The sequence below is a fragment of the Lepidochelys olivacea genome (genome assembly GCF_965140295.1).
Source record: "Lepidochelys olivacea isolate rLepOli2 genome assembly, chromosome: 3".
NCBI lineage: Eukaryota > Metazoa > Chordata > Testudines > Cheloniidae > Lepidochelys > Lepidochelys olivacea.
This window is the reverse complement of record NC_140413.1, coordinates 48,937,514-48,961,059: the sequence shown is the minus strand read 5'-3', so window position 1 is coordinate 48,961,059 and position 23,546 is coordinate 48,937,514. Positions and strand designations below refer to the sequence as shown.

At 39.6% G+C, this 23,546-nt stretch overlaps 1 protein-coding gene across 6 annotated transcripts in view; it reads right to left on the bottom strand.

The window, feature by feature from the left end:
• Positions 1-23,546, bottom strand: part of PRIM2 (DNA primase subunit 2) — a 306,979-nt gene that overhangs the window by 51,121 nt on the left and 232,312 nt on the right. For all 6 annotated transcript variants that reach the window (XM_084623651.1, XM_084623647.1, XM_084623652.1 and 3 more), the window contains 2 exons: positions 5,214-5,340; positions 2,937-3,019 (listed from right to left, as the gene is read on the bottom strand). In XM_084623651.1, coding sequence (XP_084479777.1) covers positions 2,937-3,019; positions 5,214-5,340 — 210 coding nt within the window. The remainder of the gene's footprint in view (positions 1-2,936; positions 3,020-5,213; positions 5,341-23,546) is intronic.

Genomic DNA, 23,546 nt, shown 5'->3' with positions numbered 1-23,546 from the left:
TTTTCCGGGGACTGAAGTGAAGCTGTAGTTTCCTGGATTCTCCTTCTTCCCTTTTTTAAAGATGGGCACTACATAGTCTCTACATGGACTCAGAATAGAATGTTCAACTTTTTAGAACTTCACTGACAGCTGAAGTACTTTGCAAGACACTAAATTAGTACAAAGAACCATATCACCGAAAATAAATATTAAGCATGTATCACGCTAAAACATTTTAATTCTATAGAATTTATTAGAGTGGATAACAATACTTTTTTGTACTTACCCATGGAGAGCAATTATCGCTTGTTGTCTATCAAACTGAGCTAGAGTTTAAGATGTGCCATGTGTGATTACATTCTAATCAAACCCTGGGAAGTACATCATGGGACAACTCTTTAAATGGCAGAAGATGCCAGTAGGCTGTTCATACTGTTAGTGTACGAATTTAAATTTTTTGATTTCTTGTACAAATGCTTCTCTGGCAATTTCTGACAAAACCCAATATGGAAAAACAACAGCCTTTAAGTCCATGTTAGTTCAAAGAACTGTGTCATAAAGCACAATCTAGGAATTATTAATTGATCTACAGCTGTAGATGAAATTCCCTTACCTGTATCTGAGGTACCCGTATGTAAAAGTATAGAACATTTGGAATCCAACCTTATGCTCTACATGATTAACTGATTTTAACTGGGGAAAAGAGAACAGTATATACCAGTGACCTGAAACATTCACATATTGCTCCATGACCTTTTATCTTTGTCCTATATATTTGAGGTTTGAGCCTATGGAAACATACTCCCATGCATATGCCTATTTCTGCACACAGCTTTGAAAGTATACCTTAAAGGGTATATTTTCAAAGCTATAGAGGGGGACTTATTTGAACAACTTTGATATGTTTTGTGAATTGGGAAGCTCTAAATCCCCGGTCACAACTCAAAGTTTACCCCAAATGTTTTTAATTTCATATTTACATTTCCATCAATCATTTTACCTTCTCTGCTTTTGTCACATATCAGTGTTTCCTATTGATATTCTTCACAACCGAAAATATTATTTTCTAGCTGAAATTTTATCAGACTTGTAAATAATACTGTTTCTTTAGACTGTAGCCCCCATTCCCTCCCCTGAACTCCAGCAATGGGTAGGAACTGCCTACCCAACTAGATTACACAGGGGTTGTTTTTTTTTGTTTTTTAATAATTTAACTAGTTCAATAAGGGCGGTGATTTTTTTTACGTAATTAGTTAACCCCTAATGTGGATGCAGTTATATCAGTATAAATATGTCTTATACCAGTATAGCCTATTCTTGGAAATTTACTTTTAAAATTAAAATATTACAAATATAATTAAAATATAATAAAAACAGTATAATTACATCCATGCTAGGGGCTTGTAGCACTTTAAATATACCAGTTTCAAACAAATACATTTAAAGTGGTACAAAAACTGTGTAGACTCACCTTGAGAATAATACAAGTAGATTGCATTAATATAAAGAAACTCTTCCCTCATCCAAGTACATAGGATCAGTAATCTCAGATGAACCATATTAACACGTACCAAAGGTCCACTAAGTGGCTGCTTCCCACCAATGTCTTCAATGATCAATTGTTGGAAAAATCTCAACTGGCACCAAGATTTGAAGCACATAACAAGAGAAGAAACTCAATGAAGGTATCACTGATAGCTGATATGTGCTTAAGACAAATAAATAATGTGTTATTTACTGGCCTAATGCCAAAAAGACATCCGGCTATTGATTTGCAACTTGTAGGGCAAGGTCTTTCATTAGGGGATATTACTTTTACCTGGATTAATAAAAATAAAAACAAAACAAAATATAGTCCTGTGAGAGAGGACCACCAGTTTGGGGCCTTCCAGAACTGGCTAAGGATATGTATGCCTACACATAAATACTATGAACTATTGCTATTTAATCTGTACACTGACCGTTTCTGCAGCAGGCATCCAAGGAACACACATCAATGGGGCTTTCAAATTTTCCTCTAACTAGTTCAACTACGTGTGTATGCCAGATTCCTTACCTTTCACATTATGAGGGAAGAAAAAAATATTTTCTGTTGATTATAGCCTTAAAATGGGTTTTGGCCATCTAAAGTACATTTTTTTTAAACTTCTCTGCTGGACTTTCTCAGTTGAGCTCTGTGATCCATTTGGCTTTCTACAGCAAGGGACTTGGTTGTCCTTTTACACAACCAGCTCCTGAGCCAGCCCAACAGTACAAGAAACCACCTCCCCAGTGTCAAAATATTCTTATTCTTTCAACATCTCTTAGTTACATCAGGTTTGCAGCAACATTTTATTAGTGCTCCCTTTTAAGAAGGTACTGAATCTTTGTAAGGTTTTGCAGAACAGTATAACGTACTTTTATTGATTAAGGTAGTTCAGTACAATGAGTCAAATATTAAAACAAATATATGTTGGAACTAATGGATTATTAGAATTTTATATTACATAGCACAGTGACTAATGCATATCACAATTTCCATTGATTACACAGGACTGTAACTTTCACACTTTCAGACAAGATTAAAAAGCAATTCCCAAAAAAGACTAATGCTGCCATTAACTGACTGCTTCATTCAGAATCTTTAATAATAAATTGCAGTAAAATAAATTTAAAAGAGAACAGTGCTAAATCCCTTATTGTCCCCACCACAATACAAAAAATAACTAATGTTGTAAATTTATGAGCCAATAAGTTGAAAAAAAGGGATGACTCCGTTTAGGTGCAGGGTGAGAACATTATCAGCAAAAGTAATAATGCAGAAAAGCCACAACTCTGACTTAATTCTTTTACAAGACGACAGATGTCACCTACACTCTGACAAGTTGTACATGGCATTGCTACATGGATATTAAATTAAACTGAAAGGCAGTGCCTGATTCCTCATTAATCAGGAGTCCAAAGAGAATACACCCTACCTGAGTTATCCCAGTGGGAGGAATCTTGTATGACTGCAGCTTCTGCTTCAGTAGCTCAGGATCACTGTGGCGGAATGGGCACCCTGATGGGGAAAGAAAACAAGCACACAAACAAGGCTACTTACCCAAGAGTTAGCACAATAATACACCCGAGAGACTGACTAAGCTGTTCTTAATTGTCTAACAGCTTATTAATAAAGAAGTTAATTGCCCATGTGTGCAACTGTTTTACTCTTTTTCTAAAAGATTACTCCACTGTATGGTTATCAGGGTATTACAGGCTCTAGAGTTACATAAAGCACTACAACATAAGCAGGCCAAGATTCACATTCATTGAGTGGAAAACAGTTTTAATTACAGGTTTCAGAGTAACAGCCGTGTTAGTCTGTATTCGCAAAAAGAAAAGGAGTACTTGTGGCACCTTAGAGACTAACAAATTTATTTGAGCATAAGTTTTCGTGAGCTACAGCTCACTTCATCGGATGCATACTGTGGAAAGTGTAGAAGATCTTTTTATACACACAAAGCATGAAAAATGCCTTCCCCCCCCCCACTCTCCTGCTGGTAATAACTTATCTAAAGTGATCACTCTCCTTACAACGTGTATGATAATCAAGTTGGGCCACTTCCAGCACAAATTCAGGTTTTCTAAGTGTGTGTGTGGGGCGGGGGGGAACCTGAATTTGTGCTGGAAGTGGCCCAACTTGATTATCATACACATTGTAAGGAGAGTGGTCACTTTAGATAAGCTATTACTAGCAGGAGAGTGAGGTGGGGGGAGGTATTTTTCATGCTTTGTGTGTATAAAAAGATCTTCTACACTTTCCACAGTATGCATCCGATGAAGTGAGCTGTAGCTCACGAAAGCTTATGCTCAAATAAATTGGTTAGTCTCTAAGGTGCCACAAGTCCTCCTTTTCTTTTTGCAGTTTTAATTAGGTTCCTTATTAACAGGCACACTCACAAAACAGCTATCACATTGTTACATTTAAAGTAATCTCAAATACAAAAAGTAACATTAGGCTGTGATGGACACACACAACAGATAGGAAAACTAGCATAAAAGAGGACTTGATCCTTAAAAGGCACAATAGTATTTATTCCATAGTGAAAATATCTTCAAGAATCCCATCACTGAAAACAAAAGAAATTTTTCTTGCACACAAAGTCAAATGAGTGACTTATTACTAGTAAGTACACGTTGTGTGTGTAAAGCATCTAAGGGTGTGCCTACACTGCAGCGAGGAACAAGCCTCACAGCTTATGCTAGTGGGGATTGTACTAGTGCACTAAAAATAGTTGTGTGGACACTGCAGCACTGGGAAAGGCTCAGGCTAGCCACTCAAACTCGGACCCAGGGGATAGGGTAGGCTTGAGCTTGGGTGGCTAGCCCAGGCCTCTATCAGTGCAGCAACATATCCACAGTGCTATTTTAGCTTGCTAGCAGGAGCCCCACTAGCACAATTTGTCTAACCAGGCTGGGAGGCTTACTTCCATCTGCAGTGTAGACATATCCTAAGAGATTGAAGAGCACACGTCCTATTGAATTAATGTCTTTAATTCATTAGGAACTTTTGAAAGTATCCCCCGTAATGCAGTGCACTACACACACACGCTATCAAATAGCAGCTCAGTGGATGAAGAGTCCAAGACACCACTTATCTGCCATAGTCTTTTCAAAATAAGTTAGGATCAAGGGGTGGATAAAAGGTCTACTCTAGGAACAGAAGGTCCTCCAAAAAATGTCATGCAAGGAGAAGTGTAACATTTATGAAACTTAATGAAGAGGAGAGTTTTATGCATCATCCTATACGGAGGACTGGTCAGATTTAGAGAACTATGTAAAGTCGAGATGTTAAATTTCTTAATTAATCTTAGTTTATTAAAACAGACTGACCATGAGATTCAAAGTTGAACACTATTGCTGAAGGATTAGCCTATTAAAAACTAAATGGATGAAATATTACTGGAGTATGCTAACCAATTTTAAAGTAGAGCTGTAAGAAACTTCAGTGCCTGGCTTCTAAGACACTTACAAAGTGAAGTGGGAAAAGAATAGCGAAGAGCTTAGTAGAGAGCATACTGAAGTACAGCTGAATGAATTTCTCTTGCCTGACCTAATAAGTCAAATCACCAGAAGAGTAAGAGTACTTGTCAGCAATGATTGGCATAAGCTATGAACTACTAACTTCTGCCAGTAATACAACCATTCAGTCAGTTCTCTTCCAGAGCTTCTGGGTTCCATGCACTGTGAACATGTCAGTTACGAATACTCACCATGATAATCCCCTTGACTTGGTGGATTGGACAGGATAATCTTCATGCAGCTGAATGGTGTATAATCAGTCCTCTTGCCTTCTTTTCCATAGTTATGGCGGATGCTGTAGGCATACCCTTTGTCAAACTGGTAAAAATATTTAAAAGCAGATTATTTGCATGTGAACTGCTCATTGTGTCAGTGATTCCAGCTACTCTACAGAATGAAATATTGGACTACGAAAATATACTTGTCAAAACCATTAAAATGGAAAAAGCTGAAACCAAGTTATTGCTTTTGAGAGAGAGAGAGATTAAACTGCATTATGACCTAAAAAGGTAAAGATTTTATTTAAATTGGAGTAATGGTATTTTACAAAAAATGAGGACTTCAAACTTTTGAACACTATGACAGAAGGCTGTGTAGCTGGTCCATGGGGCCGAGTTGATGTCTACACTGCAATTAAGTATCCACAGTTAGCCTATGTCAGTTGACTCGGGCTCGGGCAGTACAACTGTGGTACAGATGTTTGGGCTTGGGCTGGAGCCCAGGTTCTGGGACCCTACCCACTCGGAGAGTCCCAGAGCTCAGGTTCCAGCCTGAGCTCAAACATCTACACTGCAATTTTACAGCCCTGTAGCCTCAGCCCAAGTCAGATGACCCAGGCCAGCCATTGGTGTTTAATTGCTGTGTAGACATGAGTAAGCCCATGGGGCTTTAATCACTGCCTTGTTAAAGGCTGCAAGGCTCTAGCCCTTGGAACTTTGATCAGCCCAGCTGTTTGAAGTCTCTGAGTGGTTAATCACTCTGCAGTGGTGAGCTGAGGTAAGCAGGGAAGACTTGGTATAAAAGTCACTTAGTGGGTGAACTCAAGATTTGCAGACAGAGGCAGCTAGGAGAGGAGTTGCGGAGAGAGTTAGAGGGAGAGTATGAAAGGGCTTCATTCCAGATTCAGCACTATATGTGATATCAAGATGACCATCAGATGTGCCATATCTCTTTACCTGCATGAAGACAGAAGAGATTTGCTATGCATGAAGTGCAAATTGGTGGCTGTGCTAGAAGAAAATATTCTTGAATTGAAAAGGTAAAGTGAGACGTTACTGAGAATCAGAGAAGCTGAGGAGTTCCTAGACAACTAGATTCTGGAAACACCAGTACCCTGGTTCAAGGAAGAATGGAGCAGTCCACAAAGGAATTGGAGAGCGAGGAAGTCAGACAGGAGGCCTGGCAGTTTGTAACCACTAGAGCAGGGATAGCTAACCTCAGCCTGAGAAGGAGAGAGAATTTACCAATGTACATTGCCAAAGAGACACAGTAATATGTCAGGTTTCAGAGTAACAGCCGTGTTAGTCTGTATTCGCAAAAAGAAAAGGAGGACTTGTGGCACCTTAGAGACTAACCAATTTATTAGAGCATGAGCTTTCGTGAGCTACAGCTCACTTCCTCAGATGCATATCGTGGAAACTGCAGCAGGCTTTATATATACACAGAGAATATGAAACAATACCTATTCCCACCCCACTGTCCTGCTGGTAATAGCTTATCTAAAGTGATTTCCAGCACAAATCCAGGTTTTCTCACCCTCCACCCCCCCACACAAATTCACTCTCCTGCTGGTGATAGCCCATCCAAAGTGACAACTCTTTACACAATGTGCATGACAATCAAGCTGGGCTATTTCCTGCATAAATCCAGGTTCTCACATCCCCCCCACCCCCATACACACACAAACTCACTCTCCTGCTGGTAATAGCTCATCCAAACTGACCACTCTTCAAGTTAAAATCCAAGTTAAACCAGAACATCTGGGGGGGGGGGTAGGAAAAAACAAGAGGAAACAGGCTACCTTGCATAATGACTTAGTAATATGTCAGCAGCCCCCTATCAGCTCCCCCTCCCCGGCTCCCAGCGCCTCCCACCCAGTGGCAGCCCCGCTGCCACCATCGCCTCCCACTCCCTCCCCATACCTCCCGATCAGCTGTTTCATGGCGTGAGGCGGCTCTGGTGGGGGGGGGGGAGCGAGTGCACTGCAGGCTCAGGGGAGGGGGCAGGGCCTCTGCAGAGCCAGGGGTTGAGCAGTGACCCCACTCCCCCCCGGCACATTGGAAAGCTGGCACCTGTAGCTCCAGCCCCGGAGTCACTGCCTATACAAGGAGCCACATATTAACTTCTGAAGAGCCGCATGTGGCTCTGGAGCCATAGGCTGGCCACCCCTGCACTAGAGGCAAGAGGTCGTGCATTCTGCATGGTTGGAGATTGAGCAGGATAAGCAGACTGTTGGCACCAGAAAGAAGAGAAGCAGAAGGAATTCCACACAGCTGGAAATTTCAAATAGATACCAAATCCTCAACAAGGAAGCTACGGAAGACATGTCTAAAGATCCAGCAGGCTCAAGGAAATAGAGAGATGCATGGGATGCATGTGGATGGCACCTTGGCCCAAACTGTAAACAAACAAACACACACACACAGAAGAAAGATGATCCTTATTGGAGATTCAATACTCAGAACATTGAAAGAACATTTCTACAAGGAACAGACAGACAATAAGAGAGCATGCTACCTTTCTGGAGCCAAGACACAAGATGTTATTCTAAAATTGGACAGGCTTCTGAAGTCAATGGGTAAGGATCATCCACTGGTGATGGCTCATATCAGCACTAATGACACTTCATTGTGGGATATCTCACAGATAATAGAGGACTTCAGGGACCTCAGAAGCATACTGAAGAATAATAATGTCCAAGCAATCCTCTCTGAGATCCTTCCTGTCCCATGAACAAAAGAAGGCAGAAGATTCTGGAAGAGAATCGTTGGTTAGGTAAGTTGTATAGGGTGCAGGGTTTTGGTTTTGTGGAATATTGGTCTACCTTCCATGAGGAGAGGAGGCTATATAGTTTGGATGGCCTCCACCTCAGTAGGAGGAGGACCAATCTCCTTAGGAACAGGCTGCCTAGAATAGTCAGGAGAGGGTTAAACTAATAACAAAAGGAAGGGTAAAAAGAGGGAAGATGTGAGCACTCAGCACAAAAATCAAGATGTTGAGAACAAAATTAATCAAGAAACCAAAAGATATAAAGCAGAGAAATTCCTGGATTGCCTATACACTAATGTTAGTAGCATGGGTAACAAACAAGATGGACTGGAATTGCTCATTTTTGAGCATAAATTTGACCTAGCTGGTATTACTGAAATCTGGTATGTTAAAATAAGTGATTACAACATATTTAGGAAGGATCAAGAGGGCAAAAGGAGAGCGGAAATGGCATTACCTGTTTCCTAGTCACTGATAATGCAGAAGTTAATGACCCTGAACACTTATGGATCAGTGTACTAATAGATAAAGGATAAGATCAGGGTATTTGTTGGTGTCTGTTACAAACCACGAAATCACACTAGAGAACAGGATGACTGGTTTCTTACACATCGATATATAATGTGTAGGGAAAAAACCCTGCATAATCATGGAGCACTTCAATTTGAGTGGCATATGCTGGAAACCTTCGGCTTCCATTATTAAAACATCCTTGGAATTTCTAAACATTATAGATGAGAATTTCCTAACTCAAAAAGTCTTGCAACCAACATGGGTGAATTCTATATTATACTTTGTCCTAACAGATAAATAGGAAGTGATCACAGAAGTAAAATTTAATGGTAGTGTAGTTACAAGTCTTCAGGACATGACCACATTTACAATGTGCAAGCAGAATAAAGTCCAGACCAGTAATATATATGCTTGATGCTTTAATTGGGCCAATTTCACAAAGCTGAAAACAATTATGAGCCATATCTACTGGGAGGATGAATTTAATCAGAAAAATGTGAATGATAAGAATTCCTCACTAGATGTCCCAAAAAAGACAAAATCCCACAATTGAGGAAGAATGCTGTGCTAGTTTAAAAACCAACCTGGGTCAGAGGGGAAGTGAAGGCAGCTGTAAAAATAAAAATAGAAAAACTAATATGTAGCAAACGGAAGAAAGGAGAGGCTGATGATAAGGAATACTGATCAGAAGTTAGGGATTGTAGAAAATTAATAAGAGAAACCAAGGAACACAAGGAAAAATCTATGGCCAGCAGAGTTAAGGACAACAAAAAGGAATTTTTTAAATACATTAGGAACAAAAAGAATTCTAACATAGAATTGGTCCATTGGTAGATAGATATGGTAGAATTATAACAACAAAGCAGAAAAGGTAGAAGTGTTCACTAAATATATCTGTTCTGTATTTGGGGAAAAGCAGACAATGCAATCTCATAATGGTAATGAGAACATTATTTCCATTCCACTATCATCTTTGGAATAGGTTAAACAGAAGCTACTAAAGTTAGACATTTTAAAAATCAGTAGGTCCAGATACCGTAATTTGCATCCAAGAGTTTTAAGAGAGCTGGATCGTTAATTTGATTTTCAATAAATTGTGGAGCACTGGAGGAGTTCCAGAAGGCAGGAAGAAAGCTAATGTCGTGATGATTTTTAAAAAGGGTCAATGGAATCAGTTGGGTGATACCAGGCTGACAAGCCTCTAATTAATCCCAGACATGATAATGGAGCGGCTGATAAGGGACTCTATTAATAAGGGACTCTATTAATAAAGAACTAAAGGAGGGTCATGAAATTAATGCCAATCAACATGGGGTTACGGAAAATAGATCTGGTCAAACTAACTTGAAATCTGTTTTTGATGAGATTGCAAGTTTGTTTGATAAACATAATAGTGTTGATACTTAGACTTCTGTAAGGCATTTGACTTGGTACCACATGACATTTTGATTAAAAAACTAGAATGATATACAATTAACATGGCACACATTAAATGCATTAAAATCTGGATCAATGAAAAATCTCAAAAGAAGAGTGTAAAGAGGGATTCATCACTGAATGGATGTTTCCAATAGAGTCCCCCAAAGACTGGTTCTTGACCTACACTATGTAACATCTTTATCAGTGATCTGGAAGAAATCATAAAATCATCACTGATAAAGTTTGCAGATGACACAAAATTGGAGGAGTGGTAAGGAAGGAAAAAGACAGGTCACTGATTCAGAGCATTTGCGATCGCTTGGTAAACTTGATGCAAGCAAAAAATATGTGTTATAATATGACTAAATGTAAATGTGTACACCTGGAAACAAAGAATGTAGCCATACTTACTGGATGGGGGACTCTATTCTGGGAAGCAATGACTCTGAAAAACATTTTGGAGGTTGTGGTGAATAATTAGCTGAACATGACCTCCCAGTGCAACATTCTGGCCAAAAGAGCTAATGCGATCCTGTGATGCAAGAACAAGGGAATCTCAAATAGGAGAGGTTATTTTACCTCTGTATTTGGCATTGGTGGAATACTGTGTCCAGTTCTGCTGTCCACAATTCCAGAGGATGTTGATAAATCAGAGATGGTTCAGAGAAGAGTCACAAGAATGGTTAAAGGATTAGAAAAAATGCCTTATAGTGATAGACTCAAGAAACTCAATCAATGTAAGCTTAACAAAGAGAAGGTAAAGGATAACTTGATTACCGTCTACAGGTACCTACATGGGGAATAAATATTTAATTATGGCGTCTTCAATATAGCAGAGAAAGGTATAATATGATCCAATGACTGGAAGTTGAAGTTACACAAATTCAGATAGGAAACACGGTATAATTTTTTATTGGTAATGGTAATTAACCATTAGTAATTTTCTAAAAGAAATCTCTAGACATTATTTTGGGGAAGTTCTATGTGGTACAAAGGAGGTAGACTAGATGGTCCCTTAGATCCTTGGAATCTATGGGAATGGAGCAGATAGGGTCATTTGAACCATTAGTTTTCATACATTCTACAACAGTGGCCCATAGTGAAATATTTAAACAAAGATTATTCTCATTAGGAGTACACAAAGTAGCTCACACATTCCTTAACAATAGTGCACAATTATTTCAGAGAATTTAAGGTAAAGAGGCTTGGAAAAATATATTGAATGCCAACATATCAGAGTACCATTTTCCTGAGGTGTGCAGTTTTTGACATTTAACTGGTTAGTCAGGGTGAATCAAGGTAAGAACCTCGGAGAGCACTTTACTTTCAAGTTCATAATCTTGTATTGCTCCCCCAAGGGATACAGCTTTTGCTCATTCTCCTATTTTTTTTTCTTGTGTCTGACCCCTCTAAAGTTTATGCTGATGTTCTAAATTGAGGAGCTGAATTTTAGCAAATTCCACTTGAGTATCAATACACAGAATATAATGTTTAACTTCATTGGAAGAGTGACTAAAGAATAATAATGGAAGATGGGTTAATAAAATTAATAAACTTGAGTGTAAATACCTCTTCAGTACACAATGCATATATGAAAAGTAACTTAGAAAAAGTAACAGCAATATAGCCGTTTGTATATGCTGTAGATTACATAAATTTGCAAACTACTGATATTGCTGTGCTATAATATATACAGCAGTCCTTAAGAACAAGTTCAAATTTTAATTTGAGAGACAGCAGTACATGTCACTTGGGAAATGAAACACTTTTCAATTTTTCCCTACTGGAAACTAGCACCATGTAAACGAACAGCTGTACTCTCATTAAAGTTTAAATTGTTGTAATTAACTCTTTATGTAAAATTTTTTCTCTGGATTGATTTAATTACAATTACGTCGATTTCTGTCTACTTGTCACAAACCACTGAAAAGACTTTCTGGCAGCTACTGTATCCCCCCCCCCCCCCGTTCCTTTCTACGTAACAAAGGCCATACTGGATCAGACCAATGGTCCATCTAGCTCAGTACCTCTCTTCCGACAGTGGCCACACCAGTCATGATACTTTAAGATAATGGGATGCAAGAATCTAGAAAAAAAATCACAAATCTACAACTGGTAACTTTCACAGTTGCAATTTACACTCATTTCCTGCCAATCAAAATTTATACTTGTTTGGACTATATATCTTATTGACAATTCATAATATTTTACTGGCAATTCATAATATTCATACTTGAACTGCTGCAAAGTGTCCAGAACATCATGCTAAAAAAACCATAAAAAAAACAGATGTCTTAAACCCGATACACTAGACTTTAAAAAAAAAAAATGCACCCCTTCAATATCCTTCCATAGTGCCATTTTGGAAAGCAACAGAATAAAGTGCATCCTGTCTATACTATTCTTTAAAATGTTATAAGAAGGAGCTTCTTTAGCAAATGACTGTAGCTATAAACAATAATATTCAGCGGTTACTCTATATATGGGTTAGTATCTTCAAAGTCCTGAGAAAATAACTAACCAATTCTTCCTTGTGCATATGCATTAAGATACCACCTTCAGTTACATGATTGCATACTTATTTTTCCACAGGACACTTGCCTCATTCTGTGCACAGAATGAATGCACATTTCATTTACTTAAAAAATGATATCTGAACATGCAATTATACTAAAATGGACTTTTGCATGCTTCATGTTGCATTGCTCAGTTTGTCACAAAATTAATATTCCTTTTACAGTTTTGTATAGTGAAAAACTTGAGCTATACTTTTCACATTGCTCCTTTTCATGCTCATAGAAATTACTTTTAATGCGTAACACATTTTATGATGAGAAGCAGGTGTTGCAGTAAATAGAAACAACTGTGTAATACTAAAATGGCTTTGGGACAGGTTAGATAGATGCATTTTTCATTGTTGCCTTGAACTCCCCAGTCCATCTGTATTCCTCTGTTGTCTTATACTTGGACTGTAAGCTCTTTGGTGCAAGGATAGTCTTTTTGTTTCGTGTTTGAACAGCCCCTTGCACTATGGGGTGCTGGTCCATGATTGGGGTACGAGGCGCTATGGTCATAAAAATAAATAATATTATTATGCTACCGATAGACATGGATTTTCTAGGTAAGTGTTTCACATTATTGATTAGTTACTATATCCAGAGTATTCTGACTGAAAAGCAAAACTAAAGATTCAAAAGAAAAGTATTTGGAATAACCAGACTTTTATAAAAACAATTTTGAAGGAATCAGATCGTGTGTCCAAAAGGCAGAAGTTCCTTCAACCCCCAAACCTGCATCTAGACATCTTTAAATGGCTTCAAATTGTCTCTACAGGAGACTGAATAAATTGTGTCATGTATCCATGCAAACAGAATACACAGTGATAACAGAGATATTGGTACAATTGTTAAAGTTACCATGAAGCTACTGAAGAATTTTACAACCGTTACAAATATTATAATGGAAATAATATCCTATAGTATTTGCAAGAAGTTATGAGATCTTATAATAGTTATGAAATTCAACTTTGCCACAGTGAATGATAATTCTGGTTTTGTTTTGGGTAACATGAATAGGTGTCATGCTATTATGTCCATTCATTTTTTTTTTAATCCACTGAGAAGTCCACTTCTTTTAAGTATCTACCTTCTGAGAAGAATAATGGGAACAAGACAGCTATTTTCTTTACTACGCAATTGGGAGTTGGGCTATAGTAGTTTTAATAAGACATAGTATAGTTTTCTTAATCTAAAAAAACATATTTCTTAAATCAAATAAAGTCATGCTAAATTTCTTGTTTATTTTCATGCCTTGCCTTTTCAGGAAATTTGAAGTTAGGTAGCGTATCTCAATGGATGAATCAACAGTAAGTTGCACCCCATTTTCAAGTACTTAAATTAGTTTTATTATTGCTTTTATAGGAACAGCAGCAAGAGATGGCTAGAGCAATTATGTAGTAACATGATAATGTATTCAGACAAGAGGCTTCTGTGCTCTGGAGTTATTCCATCAGTCTACCTATTGTTTGTACCCTGGAAACTCCCATCTAAATGTCTTCAAGCCATCTTATTTTTGAATATGTTTCAATGATTCCATTGCTGCCTTTAGAAAAACTTTTAATTCACCACAATTATGTCTGCAATGGAATTTCCTCCCTTCAAACGAAAAAAAAAGCACACTTATACACTATGAGCTGAATAGCAACATTTTCATATCAGCAGTGCTGAACAGCAACATAAATACATATCAACAGTACAGATGAATTTTAAAAAAATCATTACTAACATTAAATGCACTAAATGTAATTTATACTTCTAACTGACCAATAATTTGTTTAAATTAATCTACATTCTACTTGAACTGTATCTTCTGACTGCTTGTAATATTTTTCCATATATGTTACATGGCCTACAGTAGTTCACTAATTACATTGTCACACATTCAAATTTCCTTAATAGGGTTGTTTTGTCTGATTTGCAAACTGATTTTCCTTGAAAATATTCATATTCTAGTCCTGTGATGGGCCTCTACCAATTGCCACACCCATCCAAATTTCAGATGGAAATTTCTATTTTGGCACCTAAACCCTGGGTTAGTAGTGTGCAACAAGGGTGACCCTGGCTTACCTCCGACAGTGGCACGAGGCTTTGGGCAGAAGTAGATGAGGTAGCACCTATATTTTTTCTGTCTTACAACTTCCACTGCTTTGCCTTCAACGAAATCTCCCTGTTTCCTTTTGACTCTGCTTCTGTTTCAGCCCTTGTCTTTGGAATCTCCTCTTTTCTAACTCTGAATTGCACATAGTCCAGCTATTCTCTGCTCTCCTTCAGAGGTAGCTATCATCTAACATTCTCCTGGAGCTGCTTCCACCTTCCTCTCTGACTTTGATGCCTGGCTGTCTCTACTGCTATCTTCATTCTCCTAGCCTTATCTTAGAAATCTTCAAACTCCATGGTGATTGAACTGTCTGACTTTGCTGCCTTGTTTTGATTTCATTATTTTGTTTCCATTTCTGAACTAACTCTCCAACTCGCCACCTTTATTAAATCTCTCGGCCTATTCATCTTGAAATATTGTCCCCTCATATACTTCTATCTGCTCAACACCTTACTTCTGTTAGTGGTGACAATTCTGCTCCCACCTCTTCCTGAATTAACTCTTCTGTGATTTTCGCTTTATGTGGCACCCACAATGTACAAGGTACTTTCCCAAATATAAAAAGCCATGGGCCTTGCCCCAAGAATGTACACCCTGAGAAGATAAAGACAAACAAAAAGTGGGTGAAATGGCTACATAGAAGAAAAGTGATCAGAAGGATTATAGGCACATCTTGAGAGTCCATTTTCTTTTGGACGTGGGATCAGTTAGTGCTTTTGCTCACATTTAACATCCGACTAGAATACAAATATCTTTAAAATCAGATTAATTGAATTTACAAGTACAACCCAATCTTAATTTACAAGTAAAACTTGCTATTGCCCCTATCTCCTTTTTTATGTTTTAGGTAGTGAAAGTGATGCTCACTTGTCTACCTTGTTTTTCAGCATTGTCTTCCTCTTCTGTGTTGTCTACTTCTCTTCCCCAACGTTATTTTCTATGTATTTCAAAAGTGTATATGATTCACTTGCTATAATATGGATCACATCATATCCATCCTGTTACTACAGATTCTGTACTTCTTTCCAGTTTGTGGCTTCGAGGGAAACGGGGGGGTTGGAGAGTGGAGGAGAGAGCAGAAGAGATGAGACAGGAGGAATGGATGGACTTCCCTTTGGACTTAGAAAGAAGCAATCCATCGTCCATTTTCTGTATTTCTGGTTAATCAAGGTCAACTCAATTACAGATAGCCCAGCAGAATCTACACAATAATATTAACTATTTTTATTTATAGTTGTAGAATTATAGTTCACTAGGAGAAGTATTGGCTCTTTTCCCCAGCACATCTCATCCTACTTGATTTATGCTAGCTTCAGGGCATGAGGACCCTTTTATTTTTAGTTTATGTATTATCAGACATGGACAACAGGTCTAGGGCATGTTAATCTAGGGCCTTGGGTCAAAGATGTAGGACAGAGAGATTAACATTCTGGACTCAAGATCCACTATTGTGTTTAAGACTCCTTAGTTTCAGGGTCAAGAGACAAAGCATTCTGAATGTTTGAACTTATACCACAAAATGGAGTGCACACAATTTAAACAGAGCAGCTGGCCAGGCCTGCGTGGTAGGTTTGTGCTGTCCTCTTGATGAAATATTATCAAGGCCTAGTTGGAGGAGAGGCAAGAGATCAAGACGACCCAGCCCATGGGTGACTTTAAAAAATGACCAAAATAATTATAAACACATCGATTACATTGTAGTAGTCAATTTCTCTTGAGAGGCAATTTATCACATACATAGTAGGAAAAAAGCTTCCGAGTGTGTGTGTGTGTGTGTGGCGGGGGGCAGAGAGAGGGGAGGGGAATAATTTCAAGAAGAAAGAGGTTACTTAGTCTTACAGTAACTGGAGTTCTTCATTCCTTAAATTCCCTACCAAAAGCTATAAAAAGTCTGAGACTTTCTAAAAGATTTAATTCTAGATAGACAAGGTGGGTGGAGTAATAGCTTTTATTGAAGCAACTTCTGCTGGTGAGAGAGACATAAGAACAGCCATACTGGGTCAGTCCAAAGGTCCATCTAGCCTGGTATCCTGTCTTCCGACAGTGGTCAATGCCACGTTGTCTCAGAGGGAATGAACAGAACAGGTAATCATCAAGTGACACATCCCCGTCACCATCTTAAACAGTTGATGAATTACTCCTTTTCTAGAGAGGTTAGCCAGATAGTTCAGTCTTTCAGCGTAGAAACTATGAAAATCTACCACCTCTCCAATTTCTCTGTGCTTGTAAGCCCAGAATCTTATAGTGTCATGAAAAGATGTTACTTCATCAAAATAACAAGTCCTATCCACGATAATGGCACAAAGAAACCTTGGACTAAATTTTGCTCTTCAGTTACACTAGGGTAAAACTGGAGTAACTCCACTGAATTCAGCTGATATGGCATCTAGCATTCTAGTCATAATCCTGTAAAGTTGTACTCATATCATAGCTCCATTTAACCATGAGATTCTCTAAAAAGATAAATCCCATTGCAAGTAACAGCTTTATAAAACTTAACTATAAGCTTATCATGAAATATATCAGTAAACATACCATTTAAATCTGAGTCCTAGGACTAGGTAACAATTAGGAGAGGGAATGATTGACTTTTTAAAATAATGATCACTGCACTAAAGTGTTACTGATACCAAAATGGTAAGGATCATAACTTTAAAACATGTTGGAGACCCGATTTTAGATAAGTCACTAAAAATTGCTTAAAACAATCAAACAAATCTATTATTTTTAAGATACATTGCTCACTTTCAATTTGCTTTGTGACTATTAGCAACTTTAATGTATTCAACTAAAATACAATATCGCTCAATGTCTTTTGGGTAATTTTTCTTGAAATTCATCATAATTGTATTATATCTGGATGGACACATCCAAGATCTAGAGTCAAAACTGCAATGCCATCATATCTGAACTGCCAATATGTCTGTTAAGAGGGCTTGGTTTGGATCAACAAGATGGCTAAATTACTTTTCATCTTTAAAAGAAGACAATTCATAAAGAGTAGTGCTAGCTAACTGTGTGCTTAGTTATGAAAGCTTATGTTGTATCCACCACCTGCTCCCTGTAAGAATTCCCACATTGGCAGATGGCACAGAAGAACAATGCAGCTCAGTGGTACATATTGCCAAACTTAAAACTGATAGGTTTTCCAAGAGGTCCTTGTCCCTTATGACTTAATGCTCCTTTTCAGTGTTCAAACAAGCAGATATATACTAATGAAAAGATCTATTCGACTAAAATAGTCTCCCAAGACTAAAGACTCATCATTTGTGACATTTAAAACCAGAAAACATACTGCAGGGAATAACTCTGTACTGGTACCTGGGTGGACTAAGTACCTAACTGGCCTTTTCCATTTCCAGTGTCATTACTCTGAGATGTGGATATAGCTGTCAACAGCAAGATCCCTGGAAGCTGTTAGTCTGGGATGCAAAGCGGTCCCATAGGGGAGTACCCCACTGAGTAAAGATGGTGGTCAGAACTGTGTTGTATATTTCCCATTAGTGGTCTGTAGAGAGACCTCTGCTTCGTCTGTCTGCTAGGGAGTTCTGAGTGCCCAGGAGGTATGATGCCTATATGGTAACCTGATTTCTGATGGAATAGTTCTACAGTCTGACTGCCTCCAAACACAGGGGATGAAATCTCATTCCTCCCTGTTTGTTTATCTATACCACCATGGTGATATTATCCAATAGGATTCGCACGTGGAAAGAGCATATGAGGGGAAGGAAGGCATTGCAGGCTAGGCAGACTGCTCTGAGTTCCAGTAAGTTTATATGGAGTCTGGCTTCCTGTGGTGTCCATGTACTTTGAGCTATGTGGAAATCCAAATGAGTGCCCCATCCTGTAAGGGAGGCATCCATCAAAATGGTGGCTGTCTGTATGGGAGGGCTAAAGGGAGTCCCCACCATGACCCTTTTTGGGTTGAACCACCAAGCAAAAGAACATTCCTGAGTCAATGTGGTCCCAGGTCAGGTCGTAGGTCAAGTGGAGCCTAGCTTGTAGGCACTGCAAGTGGGGGCTGGTGAAAGGTGTCATGTAGGTACATGTGGTCATATGGCCCAAGAAGGACAGGCACCAACACATCGTAGTTCAGGGCTTGTGGGTAATGCAAGCAATCATGCTGCACGTTGCGTTAAACCTTTCTGCTGGAAGGAAAGCTCCAAGATCAAGTCCAGCCTTGATCCTATGAAATTTACTGTCCATGTGGGTGACAAAATGGACTTGTCTCAGTACCAACATAGAGCAGCCTGTCAATACGGTGCTCGGGATATGTTTCCATAATATAGCGGTTTCCTGGTACAAACCACCAACTGTCTGTCGGTACCAGGGAAGGAGACTTCCCTTCTTTCTCAAGGTCAATTTTTGTTGCGCACCAGGAATGAGGATCTAGACACTGAGAAATCCCCCCCAGTATCTGTAGAGCCAATAATGGAGCTGGTACAGTGATGGAGGCCAAGTGTTCTTAGACTAGGCACTCCATTCCTTTCATCTACTCTTGTCAGGGCAAGTCCTATGGAAGTGGAAACAATCCCTTACGGATACCCTGTATTCCCTAAAGTGGGAGACACAGGAGACTGAGTACTCTGAAGGCCAGGATGGCGTCATACCAGATGGCACTGACATGATCTATGATAGGCCTGCAGTACCAGTGGCAACATCGGGGTCTGTGCACTGTGCTGGAATAGTTATCATTGGTCTCGGAGCTGGAATTGGGATTGATGAAAGTGGTACCAGACTGCAAGTCACTGGCGCTATAACAGACTGCAATGCAGAAGCCTCAATGTGTGTACCATGTTCGACAGCCCTGGCAGAGCACTGTCAGTCTGCACGATTGGTGAGGCTGTGTAGGCCTCCAGGGTGGTTAGTACCAAAATGGGCTTTTGCCCCTCTGTGAACAGGAGCAATGGCTCCACTGCCTGTGCTCAGGAAGCAGCAGCTTTGATGGTCCTGGCACAGGAATCAGAGTCAACGTGTGCTCTGAGAGAGCCACTAGAAGCTGGAACTGGGGGATGGAAGGCCAAAGGGCACAATGACTTTCAGTAGCGGAATAGCTTGCTTCTGCGGCTGAGGAATCACATACTGAGGACTCTGACAACATGGAAGCCACCCTCTTAGGCTTCAAAAGATCAGGGTACTTGGAGCATTTTTGCCTCTTTAAGGACTATCTTCATGAGGGGAAGCACCTCTGGATGGAGTGGTCGAGTAACTCCCTCTATCTGACAGAGGCAGTTCCAATGCTGGATGAACGGTGGCCTCCAGGAGGATGTACCCAAGATGCTCTTCTCCTTCCTTTTCAGTTCTCATTTTGAAGCCCTGCAAATCTGATAGTTGTACCTGACATGACCTTTACCCAAGCACTTCAAGCAGCAAGAGTGCTTGTGACACCTGGAGCAGGGCTTGAAGCCAGGCAACATCGTCATAGGCTACCCAAGTACCAGGCATAGCCCAGAGTCCGCTGACTATCAACAGCTAGAACAACATAGGATAAAGAAAGAGAAAAAAATAGAAAAGAGGATCCATAGAAACAAAAAACAAGTACCACTAACTATTACAAACAACTATCTATAGCAGTACATTCCCAGAAGGAACGAGCCGACAAGCATCCTCCAACCATGGACAGCAAGAAGGAACTGAAGGAAGGATGGGGCGGCTCTGCCCCTTTATACCCTCCGCTCAGAACACAAGGTACACCAGGGTACAGGCATGGCCACATCTATGAGTACTGCTAGGAAAAGCTCTGTAGCACTGATGCATGACGCACACACACAGAGTGTAATGGGCATATGCAACTGCTCAAAGGAGTATCTTATCAAATTAAAGTTTAACATTATTTTTGAAGCTCTGCATAACTTTCTCTCTTCCTATTTATCTTTCCTTATCAAGCTTCATGTTGCCCCTCCACTTCATCTGCTCTGCCAGTGTTCCCAACCTTGTCCCCCTACTTATCAGATTTTCACATAATCTGTATTGGCAGGGAGACTGTATTTTCCATTTATAAAATCTATTATTCTAGCTCTTCCATCTGAAGAAACTAATTTCAAGGATGACTAGAGTACCTAGAAACAGAGAGGAAGGATTGTTCAGTGGTTAAGGCACTAGTCTAGGACTTGGAGACTATTTCTGCCACAGACTTGTGTGCCTCAATTCCCCCTCTGTAAAATGGAGATAACAGTACCACCTCATGGGGTGTTGTGAGGATAAATATATTAAAGATTATGTAGCAGTCAGATACTGTGGTGATGGGGACAGAGAGGCAAAAGGCCAACAGAGAAACATAAGGAAGTTCTTTAATGCATGGACTCTTACGAACTATTCTGGTGTGGGAAATGGAGGGGGGGTGTGTGTTTGAGACCATCCATTCTCTCTTTGTCTGAAAGATACGGTGCTAAAACTGAGAAAGATCCAATTTTATTTTCTGTTGTAACATTAGGACCCCATAATGAAAATGTTGAGAACCACTGTTCTAAATTGATCTAGATATCAGTGTCTCTCTATAAAAGGGTGGGGCACCCACCTCTCATGAGTGTCCCCTGGCCGATGGTTCTCTCGGCGGGTCCTCAGGAACTCAGCTGTCCGGCCGAGTCGCATACGCTGTCCTCCTTTCTGGGGTATACTGTCCCAAGTTCTTATCACGGCTCTGGTATGGGGCCGTAGTTCTGAGGCTTCTTCCCAGAGACACTGCCTTCTTCAACCACCCAGCCGGGGTCCATCTCGGAACCCTCAGCTGGTGTCCTTTCCAGCAGCCTTCCCTGGGCTTAGTCTGCAACCAGACCAGCAGAGCCCATCTCAGTACCCTTGTCTGGTCTGGCCAGGTTCTGTGCTCAGTCCCCGTGGCTCAGCCTGTCTGCACTGACCTTTTCATGGTCCTGCTGCTATTCTATCCAGTCAGCCAGGCACCCAGTCTTTGGCAGCCTTCCCTGGACTCAGTTCTACCTGGTGCACTCTCTGCAATGAGCTGTCCGTGGTCCTGCAGCTTGTCTAGCTAGCCAGGCACCCGGTCCTCCTTTCCCAAGCTCCACACAGCAACTGAAGACTCTGCTCTGCTGCTTGCCTTTTATCTGGTCCTTCTGGCTCCTATCTGGTTGTTCCGCTGCTCCTCTGCAGCCACTCTAGGCTGCCTGCTGTTCTATTCTGGGGCAGAGTGACGCAGGGCTGCGAGGCCTCCAGTAGGAGACCTCCAGACCTAGACCACCCTGCCACACACACTTTTTAAACAAAAAATATTTTTCCACAGTTAAATGTATACATTACCCAAATCTCCCAAGCCTGCCAATTCTATCGAGCAGCGAGAATAAGCACTGCTCCTCAGCCTCGGACATCTGAAAAGGATCATGCTGCTAATTTTTGAAAATAGAAAGTTCAGAAAGCTAAACAAAGGAAAGTTAGTTTCCCATTGCTACTTCTGAACAGTTTTTAAGGAAATCCTAGGGATTCTCAGATCATTTCCAAGAAACTTTTTTTTAACAATCACAGCAAATCACGCCCTAGTGGGTTGGGGCAGGCTGTTCAATAATCAGATTTGCTTGTGAGGCAACTATGTAACACATGCATCTCAACTACTTAGATGACAGCGAAGCCAACTTGCAATCCCATCAATCCCTGTTTGAGGAAGCTATATATTGGAGTCTTTCTCCCATGCAGAAAGATGACTAACCTGGGCTCCCTGGGTAGTGGGGGAAGGTGTGTTGGAGGGGAAGGAATGTCCTTTTCTCCCACCACAAGCTTTTAAATATGAAATGTCACAAATGGTTTTTAAAATTTCAGGGATAGTATATTTACAGATAACATTTATTTTCTTAGTAAAATAATTCACTAAGCATTGTCAACATGAAATCAGCAGAGACTACACAACATTATTTCAAAAATAACTGTTCCTCTAATGCTGAAATACTGGATCACAATAATCTAGCTTTCCCCAATCAATTTATTCAATTCAATCTTCTGAAATATAAATTTTGCATAACACACGAATAATTATACAAAATAATTGTCTGTCTCTACTCAAGAGATTAGATATGTTCCAGAGACATGGCAGAAAGTCACAAATTTTGATGGAAGAAATGGCTTCCTATTTTACATAACATTCTGCATAGTATGTCACCAGACTGCGCATTTTGATACAATAAGTTGTTCCTGTGAATTGTTGAGTATGAAATATAGCCCTCATTTCCTAGCTGGTATAGCTCTATTATGCAGGACAAGAAAAACTGATATGTTTTTATGTCTATTAAACAGAAAAACAAAATGAAATAAAAAAACCCCTGTGGACTCTACTTCATTCTTTAAAATAATTTAGACTAAAGATATGCTAAATGATTCAATTCGAAACACACACTTAATAAAATAATTTGAAGAGCAATTGCACATTTCACCATGTCTACTTTTTAATATTCTTGCAAATGACATCAATGAGATTAGTATAGTATTCGTGTGAAAGTACAATAAAGTATAAAAACAATCTTTTCCATTTCAAAATTTGAGGCAATATAAATTAAGAAATGTAGGTCCAAAGGATTTGTATTTTTAAACCTATATTTATCTTTTTTTATTTGAAATTCGGGCACAGTCACAATTGCTTTACTACAAAACTATTCAAAACAGTACTCTGAAGACTACTGAGTATGGCTTTGTCTATACTAACAACTTACATCGATCGGTATAATTATGTCACTCAGGGTGTGGAAAATCCAAACCTGAGTGACAGTTATACAGAACTAAGTCCTGGTGTAGACAGCACTATGTTGACAGGAGATCTTCTTCCACTGACATAGCTACCACCTCTCGGGGAGATGGAGTACCTACGTCCACCGTCAGTGTAGGTAGCGTCTTCACTGAAGCGCTACAGTGGTGCAGCTGCACTGCTACAACATTTTAAGTGTAGAAAAGCCCAAAGTGATATTCAGCTACTTCACACTAGGTTAACATGGAGACTTAGCATTCTTGCA